This window comes from Balaenoptera acutorostrata, chromosome 14 (assembly GCF_949987535.1).
Source record: "Balaenoptera acutorostrata chromosome 14, mBalAcu1.1, whole genome shotgun sequence".
Classification (NCBI taxonomy): domain Eukaryota; kingdom Metazoa; phylum Chordata; class Mammalia; order Artiodactyla; family Balaenopteridae; genus Balaenoptera; species Balaenoptera acutorostrata.
This window is the reverse complement of record NC_080077.1, coordinates 87,065,462-87,078,656: the sequence shown is the minus strand read 5'-3', so window position 1 is coordinate 87,078,656 and position 13,195 is coordinate 87,065,462. Positions and strand designations below refer to the sequence as shown.

The 13,195-nt window shown below is 37.3% G+C and overlaps 1 protein-coding gene across 3 annotated transcripts in view; it reads left to right on the top strand.

Moving 5' to 3' along the window:
• ADGRB3 (adhesion G protein-coupled receptor B3) overlaps window positions 1–13,195 on the top strand; it is a 794,502-nt gene that overhangs the window by 762,158 nt on the left and 19,149 nt on the right. For all 3 annotated transcript variants that reach the window (XM_007166663.2, XM_007166664.2, XM_007166665.3), the window contains 2 exons: window positions 864–903; window positions 4,714–5,357. In XM_007166663.2, the coding sequence (XP_007166725.2) occupies window positions 864–903; window positions 4,714–5,357 (684 nt within the window). The remainder of the gene's footprint in view (window positions 1–863; window positions 904–4,713; window positions 5,358–13,195) is intronic.

The following is a 13,195-nucleotide window of genomic DNA, read 5'->3' as shown; positions in this document are numbered from 1 at the left end:
CTTCCATATATTTTAGAAATGAAGTAAGGTTTAAACTGTGTCATTAACATCATGGCTTAAATAGAGTTTTCTTAATAATATGCTTGATTTATTATCGATGTGTTTGGATTAGGCAACACAAAAGCAGTCTAAATGACATACTAGTAACTAAGACAGGAGAAAGAATAATTAATTCCTTATTAAAAACAAAGAGATAAATACTGATATCTTGAATCTAAATATTGATTAAGATGGGCTAATTTAATTTCACCATAAAAAATAAACTAATTTGTTTACAGTAAAAGTTTGGGGAAAATATGAGGATGCAACTAAACTCTAAGCAGGTTCTAGGCCAGATTAGTATTGTTTAATCTTCAATTTTAATTCCTAAGCCTGAAAGTCTTTTGTCACATTTGCATGAAAATGGATCATCAGAAGAGCCTAGTTTGACTATTAAGGATTTGACAAAGCTGTATTATAAGGTATTCAATTGCAAACAATATATTCAAAATGAATGCATAAAAATATAAATAACAAAGACATTTATTTAAGTATGTTCATAATATTTCACATTTCAATCTTTTTATTGTGGTTTAAGGAATTGCCTTGAAATTCTGTTTTTTTATATCTGGTATTACATGACCATGGGTATAGTTTTGCCTTATTAAAATCATACACCATGTTTCCATTGATTTTATCCAACATGTGGTCTCTAGAAAATACTCTTGAAAACAATTTGATTATTCCTTGATAACTTCCTTTGCACAAAACAATATCCTGGTATCTCCTAGTCAGATATTTGTTAACTTCAGATAATTTGGTCAGTAAAAGTCACTTGAGGTCTTCATTAAATGACGATTCTATGTCATTATTTCTTGTTACAGACAGACTTTGAAAAGGATGTGGACATTGCTTGTCGATCAGGTAAGAATGTTTGAATTTTGAAAATATAATCATTAGATGTTGAATCATTTTATGATTTTTGATTTTAAAGAAAATGCTGTGGTTTACCCATCACATATTCCTGTAAATGTGTAAATTGAGTCTTTCAACCGGAAGCATTGTAATAGCAGATGTAGGAGAGGGGGGAGGGAATGAGAGAGAGGGAGAATATGAATGGGTAATGCGAGGAAGTGAAGACGGTTGATTGGGAGCACTGTGACCACAGGAAGCATTGACCTGGAGACAGAAGCCTTCCATCCACCTATTACTGGTTGTCAGGTGTAAGGCCAGTCAAGTTGATGTCTCTCTGTGCCTCAGTTTCATCATCCATGCTGGAAGGATGAAATACCATTGTGTGTGTGTGTGTGTGTGTGTGTGTGTGTGTGTGTGTGTGTGTGTATCACAGCTTTGTTGCTGTATTTTCAGAGCATGCGCACACCATCTTAGAGAGCTGGATCCCAGGGACAGTGTCCCCAACGTCTGTTCTCCAGCCTGTGGACACCCACCAAGAGTAGATGAATAATGTTCCTTTATATTGGGACAAAATATACCTTATTTAACCTTCTATTCGTTGGTTTTCGTGGTGCCTTTGAGAATAAGAGTGAATATCCACTTCACCTAACTATCCAAATATTTGAAAGCAAATACTGCTTAGCCAAATCTAGGTCTTTTTTTTTTTTTTTTTCCAGACTAAACAAACCATGTTTCTTCACTCATTCCTCAGAGCATCCTCCCAGGCAGACATGGTGCCCCAGGTGTCAATCATTTGAAATTATGGTGCCCAAGTTCTAACTATGCTGCCCACACTTAGCCAGCATTTATCACAGTTGGCTCTTTCCTTGTATTAATGCTATCTACCTTTGCATCTGATTTCATAGCAGCTGGTACAGTACTAGTGTCCACTGGCTATCATTTAAAATCCCCAAGACTTTTTGTAGTAGCTGTCAGGGATTTCCCAGTCTACAATATGTAAAGGTTCTGGGGTTTTTTGGGGGTTTTTTTTTTTGGTTTTTTGTCCTTGATGAAAAATCTAGCCTTTGCATTTATCTCTATTTGCTACTATCTTACTGGTTTTAGGTTACCATTCTATCCATTTGAAATTGTTTGGCCTTTGAAAGTTTGATAAGAATGCCTTCTGAATCTTCATCCAAACTTTACAGATAAAGGAGTTGTATTCATCTTGTTCTCTTTTGTTAAAATACCCATTTTTCCCAGATTCATTGTATTCTGAGATTTAGTATTCTTAATATTAGGCCAGTATCATTGCTTCATTAGAAAAAAATTCTTTTAATTTTTCATTTTCTGTCTGTGCCCTTTTTTAGCTGAGCTTATCAGGAACTTGACCCTGTGTTTTTCTAAAGATTTCCTTCCATGTTGAGGTATATTCAGTGTTAAAGTCTCAATTCCTGGTATCTGAATAATCTTTCTCTAAGTTTTGTTGAAATTCACTTTCCCAAAGGGTGGAGTGTATATCTGATTATGCAAAATATTCAGGTGCTTTTTGCTTTGTCTTGGTTTTATTTGCATTTTGCCCTTCATAACTTGATTAATTTCTCTCAAAAGTCCCATCACTTCACCATCACGTTTGTATGTGTAGGTGGTGTCTATTTGTTTATGTTTTAGATTCAAAATTTGGATATCCATTTTAAGTAAGTCAAAGAAACAGTTAAATTTCTCATATAGAGTCAACACTACTTAATAAGAAGGATTATATTTCCCCAAATATTTAAGATATACAAATTTTCAGCAAAGATAGCTGTATCATTGATAAAAATGTGCTACTATAACTGCAAATCATATTACATTTGTACAAACTAAATGTATTTTATACAAATACAGATTATGAAATCAATATTCAGTACCAAGGTTTACTTTATAGTTTACAAAATACTCATAAAAGTATAAAATTATATGTCCTTAATAAAATGTAATAGGTTCCCATAACTAGCCTTTAAATTGTATTGCTATAAATTTTGGATTAATTTTTGCCTACAGTTAAGGATTAAAAATATTCTTCCCTGAATTTAGAGATATTTTAAGGTATTTTATTTGGAATATTACTAAATCTATTAATTTAACATACTTTATCTCTGAATATTTTCAAGTAAATTGTTCCTGGCAACCACAATTCATTATCTATCTATTATTTTAAGAGTTTTGGAAATAACTTTTTTAAACTGAATTATTCTACTTTTTAAACATTATAGTTAAATATAAAAAGTCACACCAAATTGTAGATTAATAAAAAATACACGATGTAGATTTAACATCTTTTGTTTGTTTTTTTTTTGGGGGTTTTTTTCTGCTCTTTTCAAAAAATTTTTATTGGAGTATAGGTGAATAACATCTTGAATATCTAAGAAGAAAGAGACCTAATACAATGATTAAATACAGTATCTCTAAAGATAAAAGATATTACATGAATGATGCATGTCTTGAATTAATTTGAAAGCTTCTCTTCTTTGTAATAGGGAAAGACATTCAGAATCTTCTATTTTGCAAACTCTGCTTTAATGCATAATAATTAGGATGCTATTTGAGAACTGGATAATAATGGGTAAAATTGAATATGTCTGAGACTTTTCATGAGGAGATAATAAACCAAATACTTTATAGCTACCTATGCCTAACGAAACATTCAATGGCAATGGCTCTGCTTGTTGATAGGGCAGCACTGGGAGCCCGTGTTGAACCAGCTTGCACACAGTGCTGTTCTGTGTGCTTTCAGCACCACGATGACCAAGAACACGTCTTCAGGATTTCATTCTCTCTGAGCTCAAAACCGACAGCTGACCACAACTAAGCAGGCTTCAAGTCATTCTGCCTCCATTACACATAAAATATGATTTTCTTCTTTCTAGAGAGGCAAAAAAGAGAAAAAACTAAACTATATTTTAATAAAGAATTCTGAACTCTTCTGTTGATTGGTTTTTCCTTGGTGTGGTTTATGTTTTTATTTTGTTCTCTTTCTTACTACAAGTTATCATGCATTTTTAAGTTTCCTAAGTCATTATTTTGCAGGCTTAAAATGGAATGGAGGTTTTAGAGGCTCATACAGGTTTTTTCTGCTATCATACAGGTTTTTTTTAGAGGCTCATACAGCTTTTTTCTGCTTAAAGTCAGTTGGCACTTTTAATACCCCCTCAAGGGCATTGGAGCTTATGGATTGAGCTTGTTAAAAAATGCCTTACTTTTCCTGCATGGAACTGAAGATGATAAATACTTTTGAACCCTGTATCTACTTGACCATATGGACTTCACAGATAAATGCTCATTAGTTTTCAATGGGCATAATTTTTGAAGGGATTTCTGATGTAGTAGGATGAAATTCTCATTGATTACCTCTCTCAATAAGTATTTTAATGAGTAGAACTTGTAGAATACTTTAGGGGAAAACCCTTTAAGAAAAAGTCAAACTCTTGTGAATATATCCATAATTTTATAAAGCCCTTTGCAGTAGATTGATGGAGAAAATTTCTCTGGTAATCCGCCTTTCCCCTGAAAAGTTAGGCTGAGTTATTTAGGGTTAGGGCACTGAGATTTTTGAAAGTCTGTTAATCAGTTTTCCCATATGTTTTATCTGTGGGCTACCTGAGAACTATCAGAGCATATCAGAATCAACACAAAGTGATTGGGTAATTTGGACCATGTGCAAAAAATAGATATGTAATTTTTAATAATTTTTATTTTATTAAGGAAAATGTTTAGTAAAATGAGGGACAACAGAATACAATAGTAATCGATAAGTGTGCATTAACTTTCTTTTATTTACTTTTATGTTCTAATTCACAGTTCTTCACAAGGATATTGGTCCTTGCCGAGCAGCAACAATAACAGGCACCCTCTCCAGGATTTCTCTAAATGATGATGAAGAAGAAAAGGGAACAAACCCTGAAGGGCTAAGCTATTCAACATTACCTGGAAACGTCATTTCCAAAGTCATTATTCAGCAACCCACAGGTCTGCACATGCCCATGAGTATGAATGAGCTGGGCAATCAATGTTTGAAAAAAGAGAACAGTGAATTGCGGAGAACTGTGTACTTATGTACGGATGATAATTTGAGAGGGGCGGATATGGACATCGTCCATCCTCAAGAAAGAATGATGGAGAGCGACTATATTGTGATGCCCAGAAGCTCTGTTAATACCCAGCCATCAATGAAAGAAGAAAGCAAAATGAATATTGGCATGGAAACCCTGCCCCACGAAAGGCTATTGCACTACAAAGTGAATCCTGAATTCAACATGAATCCTCCTGTCATGGACCAGTTCAATATGAACTTAGAGCAACATCTCGCACCCCAGGAACATATGCAGAATTTGCCCTTTGAGCCTCGCACAGCTGTGAAGAACTTCATGGCCTCTGAGTTGGATGAAAATGCGGGATTATCGAGAAGTGAAACTGGATCAACGATATCAATGAGTTCTTTAGAAGTAAGCAATGGAACAAGCCTTCCCTTGATATTTGAAAGATAGATAGATGATGATAGACTGATAGATAGACTGATTGATTAATAGATAAGAGATAGATAGATAGATAGATAGATTCATGGGGCACTGCACTGGGGGAGAAGAGTCACATTAGCTTTTGCAGTTATGTATTGTCCAAGAATTTGGGGTATGTTGTGATTAAGATTCTGGACATATGTTTTTTCCAGTAGAGCATCAGAATCCCCTTTCTCGAGGTCATATTTTTGAAAAGGAACCCTCTATAATTAAAACGATACCTATCTGTCATAATGGGAACCAAGTAGAGCACTCCTAAACAAACAGAAGATCCTCCTGATGTTTCTTGGGTACCAGAAGTCTTTTGGTGGTTAAAGTAGTTTCTGGATGGCACTGCAAACTTTAACCAAGGTCTGGGTTTTCTGTGTGAGGGCAGCTGTTAAAATAACAAAATTGGAATGTTTCAGTGAGATCTACCATTACACTGATTATAGACTTTATTATTACCTTAGACTGATATCTTTCAGAGGAAATGTTTTTTTCTTAGCTCTTACAGAATTATGACCCTAAATGTTTTGGTCTTAAATTGTGAACTCTTGGGAGGGATGTAAATCAAGTAGATCAAGAGTCAGGACTCTGAGGTCAAACCACATGGCTTTTGTGAAAAAGCAAGCTCCCCTCAGCTTCTTTTCTACCCACAAAATGACGTAAAGAGTAGTCAACAGGTATCAATATCACTCATATTGTATTACAATTAATCAAGTAAGATCTAAGTCAAGTAAGACAAGTAATGTCTGGTTTTCTTTTGACATACATCCTGTTACTGTTTTGTATGTGACTTTCATATCCTCTGTCTTGAAGTTTTGCTGTAAACCCACTGCTGATATATTGCATATGTTCAGTATACAATGCAATATATGCATTTTTAAATATGTATTGCCAATTGTCTTAATATAACAGATTATTTCATAAGACACTATAATTGCTTGCCTACTCTTTCCATCAGAAGTTTGCTGATAATGTTCTAATGTTCAAAAGTGCCCAGAGGCAATTGCCCCTTCTTTCTTCCCATAAGGCTGTGCCTTCTATGAGGCCAAGATGAAGAGACACCCTGAAAGGCTGGAGTGACTTGATGTGCGGTGTAATTTTGAGGGTTTTCCCAACTGTGTTGAGGAAATTCTACCCTAGATGGGAATCTAGAATAAATCCTGAAATTCTATCAGTAGATCAGTCTTAAACAGAATAAGGTTTCTGAGGAGAATCATTCCTTGGAACCAAAGGCATAGGGGAAGTAAGTCCAAGTTCACTCCTGAGTGGCTGGAGTTCCCTGTAGACAAGAGCATCCAATCATTCTGAATTAGCAGAATAGCCACTGTTTCCATCTCTAACTTGCATATCCCAGAGACTAGCAGGTCTACTAAAATAATGACCATGTAAGCACAAACTACATAACATTTATGCAAAATCACAGAAGTTTTTACAAGAATTTCCAGTGAGTGTGAATATAATAACATAACACTGTAAATAATCTTAAAGACCATATGGAGTCTTCTACATAGAATGGCTCTTTAAAATGTGCTAGAGGGGTTAGAATGGAATTGCATTAAAATATTTTTCTTGTTATAAAAATGCTTTATGTCTAAAAGGCTTAAAACCTTGCTGGGTTTGATATTGTACAAGTTGTATGTGCTTGAACAATAGACTGAATTTCTGAGTGCTGCTTTGTTCAGTGGTAATTTTTCCAAATCTCCATATCCTTATTATTAAGAATAAGCATCATATATAAATGTGATTCAGCCAAAAGATCTGCATTTAAATGACTTAGAAATCACAAGGCTTACATCTTGAAGAGGAAGAAAATTCAGGATTCAGAATGAAATTTCAGTTCCTCATTTTCATTCTTTCAAAGAGTTTAATAGTTAGTAATTGCTTAGGGTGACCATTTTAGGAGACAGCTGAATATATAGATGTGGGAATGAATAATAAAAATTAGCATTTATAGAGCATCTTTCATTAGCAGATCCTCAAATCACCTTAAAAACGTGAATTAATTCATCTTTGCGACACCTCTGGACAATGGATAAATTGCTCTACTCCTTGAAGTAAAGTCATTTGTTCAAGGTCACAGAGTAAGTGCACAGCAAATCTAGGACCGGAATCTTTCTGTCCTGATCAATTTTACGCTGTCTCAAAGAGACAGTCATGTGCCTGAACGTTAGCATGAGAACAACTTTATAAAGTTCATTTAACCCTGGACAGACACTTGGTCTTATGGAATAAAGACGTGAAATAGATGAAGTGTAGATGTATACAGCTAGCAGATTTTGGAGATAAGACTGTGGCCATGAAGATAAAGTCTGGTGTGGCTTCCTTTGTGGGCGGAGTGAGCCACACTCTCTCTGCAGTCAACCAGCAGGCAAGCTGATATTCTGACAATAGAGGAAAAGCAGGAAGATGACTAGAGTATCTACATGGAGTGTGGGGGCAACAGTAGCCAGGAGGTGTCTTGAGACCTAGAAGACAATACAAAGATGAAAGTGAGTGACTATGTGGCAGCCATGGGACCATAGAACAATCTGAGTCTTCCCTGAGTGAGAAGGGAGGTTCCAGCCACAGGGGCATCCTGCCTGGGAAACTGGGATGGCAGAGGACGGCCAGATGCCTCGGGGACTTTTCAGGGATGTAATAAAAAGATGTTCCTAGTAATTCAGGAAGTTGCCTCCAGAGGAGTGGGTGTTCACAACTTGACAAAGTGGGAAGTGGTGGGAGAAGAAAAAGAAGAGGGTAAAACCTGTCAGTTGCAGCCCAGAATGCAGTATTGGTGAGGAAAAGTGCAGGGGAGGAAAAACAAGAGTCAAAGGAGAAAGAAACAAAGCCAAAGAGTGGGTGGAAGTATTTATTCAAATAAGCAGGAGGCAACAAAGCAAGAGGGAGGCTCCCCAACCCTGAAGGCAGTGCCAGCAGAAAAGGCTCCAACCTCCAGGAGAGCTTGTTCAGCTAACCCCCAATTATTCAGCGTAGAAAGTTTAATAAATGCATCAAGTTTTTTGGCATAAAAGCATTTCCAGCTTCTCTCCCGTCTTAATATTATCTTGTGTCTTTCTTTCATGTAATATGTTATCTGCCCTTCTTCAAACTGTATCCATTCCCAGAATGGACAAGTTAAGCAATTCTGAAAATTTTAGATTTCCACAATTAAGGATTCATTGCAATATGCACATGGTAGAATGTCTCACAATGGCTTCAGTCCTAGATGTCCTCTAATTGCTTAACATTGTCATCAGCATTTAAGTCATTCACCTTCAATTAATGAGCAAAATGTGTTGAGTGCATGGTCTGTATATAAAGCAAAAAACTACGAGGTACTGTGAAGCAAGTGGGGAAAAAAGAGGTATCGGTGTTCTCAAGCCATTGAGGACTATGAGATATATCAATAATTTAAACCTTGGGCTGCGGTTCTATTTACTTTTTGAAAAATTATAGATATATCAGTGTAAGAAGATAGGTCAATATTTGTCTTGACTTATTGGAACATTCGATGGCTTGTAGCTGGTAAATCTAAATAGGACACAATTCCTTACTCAAAGCCTTCCCAACTTGTGTGCAGGTCCAGGGTCCACCTTCACCCTTTTTTCCCCTGTGTCTCTCGGGGTTGATACAGGTTCCTACCTGGGTGAGAAGATTGGCCACTAGGAAACATTGTGAGAGATTGGAGGTTGGGGAAAAGAATGAATCCAGGGTGTTTTCCCCCCTCTTTCTGCTTTGGGCAGTACCTCATGTCTCCTTAGCTGTTCTGTAGGGCCTCCAGCTTCTGCCAGGTGCCTCAGCCCCCGGGCTTAGGTCGCTGTGTCATCTCCCTTTGTCCATCCAGCCTGGCGGGCAGTGGTGGGCAGTAGCTCCTTCTCCTGTGAATCCCTGGGTTCCCTCGTGGTCCATTTTGTGGCTTCTCAGTTCCTCCATCACTGGAATTCCTGTGAAACACTTTGCTCCAATGTAAGCACATTAAGTGCTTAGCTTAGCTTTGCCTTAGCTTTTCTCATAACTAAACAGAGTTAGATAGTAAATTGCACAATTTCTTTTTTAAACAAAGTTCTGCTACTCCAGGTTCTCTGAACATTCAGATATAACTTAACAATGTATCTCAAAACATACTCAGATAAATCTCTCTCAATGTATAAATGGGTAAAAAGGGACACCATTGTAGGCTAGCTTTTTATACACCATTTTTCCTCTGGACATGAAGTATAGAGCTCTCAGCATAATGGTTTTGAAAGGTAAAACATTTTAGCTATAGAGGCACATCGCAGGTGTTTCCCTTATGGCTGTTGTGAACATCAAATTGGATAATGTATGTGAAAAACCTTTTGACCATTGTAAGGAGCACTTCAGATGTAAGGTCGTGTGATTATTATTTCATTACCATTATATCTTGAATATCGGTAAAGAAACTCGATTGCTGTACTAGGTCAGTATTCAGGAAATTAGACAAAATGTTATGGCCACACTTCTGTCACTAACAGCAACCATTGTAGGACTGACCATTGGGCAGAGCATCTTTTTCTTTCTGAAAATTTTTTTTCCTCATGTAGCTGTGGTGAAAGAAAGGCTTGCCCTTCTTCAGTGTTTTGTTTTTGCTCCTGGATTAGGAAATTTTGTCTTTTATGCAGGCGTACAAGCAAAATTAGCTCAAATAACTCATTTTTCAAAATTAATGATTCTCGAGTGTCATTTACACAGATATTTTGAATGGATTTGACATCAAAGCTTTCTCCTTGAGTGGGTTCATTGCTCAGTCTGTAATGGAAACTCTTAATGGCAGTCACATTGGCATTTATTAGTCCATGGAATTTATTCCCCACTGTGAATCTTCTAGTATCTTGTCCAACTTAATTTGCAAAGGCTCAAACAATTAAGTATTCCCTTTGAGAAATTATTCATCACTCTACAAGGCTTCACTATGGACAGATGCCATTATACACATCCTTGTTAAGTATTCCTCTGAGTAGCCTCATACTGGTGTGCATTTTCTTACTCTGAAATCATCCTAAAGAATTTTCCCCTCTGTTAGTGGTAGGCCTGCATTCTTCTAAATGGTCTCAATCCTCTTGGCTGTCAATAGATCTATTCAAAATGGTTGTCTTTGTGTATATAGCCCACATGCTTATCCAAATTCTCCTGGAGTATTCCTGAGAAAAAGAACAAAACACAAGCAAAATACAAGTCATTCTTTTGGATTTATTTGGCTTTCATAGTGTAGCTCCTTCAATCTTTCATCAATAATTTTGTGAATGTCTACTATTATGCCAGGCCCTCTGATAGATGCCAGGGATATAAAAGTGGCCAAGACAGATGTGGATCCTGCCCCTGTGGTGAATAAACACTATGGAAGAGACAGATGATGAACTGTTAACAAATGAATAATCTAAAAGAGTGTGCTGTGCTGGGAAATAACCATGGAGTGTGAGAGACAGGCCTCTTTAGATGAGGGGGTCTGGAAGGCCTTCTGAAGCTCCACAGGGTGAACAACGAAATTAAGGAGGAACATGGCTTGTGAGGCACCGAAGGATCGGGGGTGTTTCAGACAAAAGAAACTGCAGGTGAAGAGGTCCTGAGGCAGGAAAGAGCTTGGAATATTCTCATAGGATTAGAAGACACGTGTAGCAAGGGGCAAGCTTCTTAAGACCGAGTTGGAATAGGAAGAAGAGACCAGATTTTGCAGAACCTTGTAAAATGAAAGAAAAAATTGAGGACAGTTAGGCAACTGTCATGATCATTTCTCTGTCCATCCATCCATCACTTTGATGGTTTGGAATAGAAAAGATTAGGATCCAGTGGTAGTGGGAGAGGTATAGAAGTGGAGCAGAAAGCTGGAGGACCGTTAGGAGACCATTGAGGTCATCCACACAAAAGATAAGAATGCCTTTGACTGTGGAGGGCAGATCAAGATGTGTTTTGGATATAGAACAGATGGCACCGCTGGTGGATTTGATGTGCAGGATGAGAGGCAGGGAGGGCTGAAGGCTGACTCCTAAATGCCTGGCTTCACCAACTAGATATGCAACATTTCCTGTGATGGGAAAGAAAAGGGTGTTTGCAACTTAAAAGATGGTATTGAAATCCCTGGGAATGAATGATTTCATCCAAGAGAGAATATAAGAAAAAAGAAAACTATGGAACTCAACATTTAGAAGGCAGGGCGATGAGAAAGAGCGAGAAAAGGAGACTTGGCAGAACTACAGCAAATAAGAAGGAGGAAAAGAAAACAAAAGGAAAAGCTGAGAGAGATGAGGAAGGGATTGTTAACCTTCAAAAGCTTCCGAGAGTCCGTTAAGATGAGAAGAGAAAATTGACCTTAGAAACCGTCCAGATGGAGCTCATCTGAGACCTTGACAACAAGAATTTTAATGAAATGTTGAGGACAGAACAGAAATTGGGGTGAGTTCTAAGTGGGAAATTAAGAAAAGGAAAGAGCATAAAAGAAACGTCACCTACTATGACAAAAAGGATTTGTATCAAGTTATTTGGGAACTGGGGGATGTACAGAGAAAGGGACTTATATCTTCCTAAAATATGTCAACACCATCCTGGCTTATTTTAAATTTATATGTAGCATTTCTTCAATTAACAACTTATCATAAAAATCATTATGACTTGATCACTTTTCTTCATTGATTCTCATCTTTTAAACATATAACCATTCTTTCTAACCACTTTCCTACCTTACAATAACATTCCAGAGAGCTCAGAGGGACATTTGAATGAGCACGTAAGTCAGTCACAGTTTCCACGGACTTCAGTGCTTTGAAAGACTCTCCAGCACATTGCAAAACAGACTGAGAGATAATGAGTGTTATAATGAGGAAGCGATAAACAGAAGTTAACATTCTGGTCCTTCCATTCATCACAGATTTCCCAATGCAGATACTTCTTTAAGATAAAGTAGATTTTGCGATGGGAGACCCATCATGAAAGTGAAGTCGGCCACTGTGTTGCATCATGGCTCATAAACTATCTCATGTTAGAATGATTTTAAGTAATTTTATTTGACACAAATTATTGTAAATTTCCATCAGATTTTTCTCTCAAATAAGTAGCATATCGATGCTTTTTTTCTCCTTTAAAATATAATTGACAAGTAAAAGTTCATCTGCCTGACGTTGCTTTATGCTTGCAGAGCGTCTCGGTCCCACTGCTGTCAGCCTGGGATTGACTGGATCCCGTAATGTTATTCTTGCTGAGTTCTAGGGACAATCAGCAAACTATCTTGGCTATGAACCATCACCCCTTATACCACGGAGCCCTTACTGAGCAACAGTGGAGAAAACACAGGGTTTGCAGGCAGAAGACCTGAGTGGGAATCCCAGCCCATGTGATAACTACCCAGGTGAAGTAGGCAAGTTATTTGAACTCCTCTGGTCCTCAGTTTTCTGTCCTCATTCATAAATGGGGATAATGCAGAGTACTTTCCTAACCATCCCACAGGGCAGTTAGCATGTTCAAACGTGAAAGCACTTTATAAAAGGTCTGAACACTTGGTCAGGATTGTGCGGTTATGAATAATGTGCACATTTTATCTCCCTGGGACTCTCAAAGTCCGCCACATGTTTTTCCGCTCTCTAATGTTTAAGTCTTCACTGCTGTATTCTCCAGCCCACCTCCTCACCTTACCCCCAACTATCTTTCGGCTGTTTTGATTGAAATCTGCTTCACGTGTTCATTTCCTAGTCTAATCCTTCAAGGTTGCTAGTTCCGCTATACCCTTAGGTTAGCATGTGATTTTAATAAAGTGAATAGACGAGAGAGAGACTTATTGATGGGAGTACATC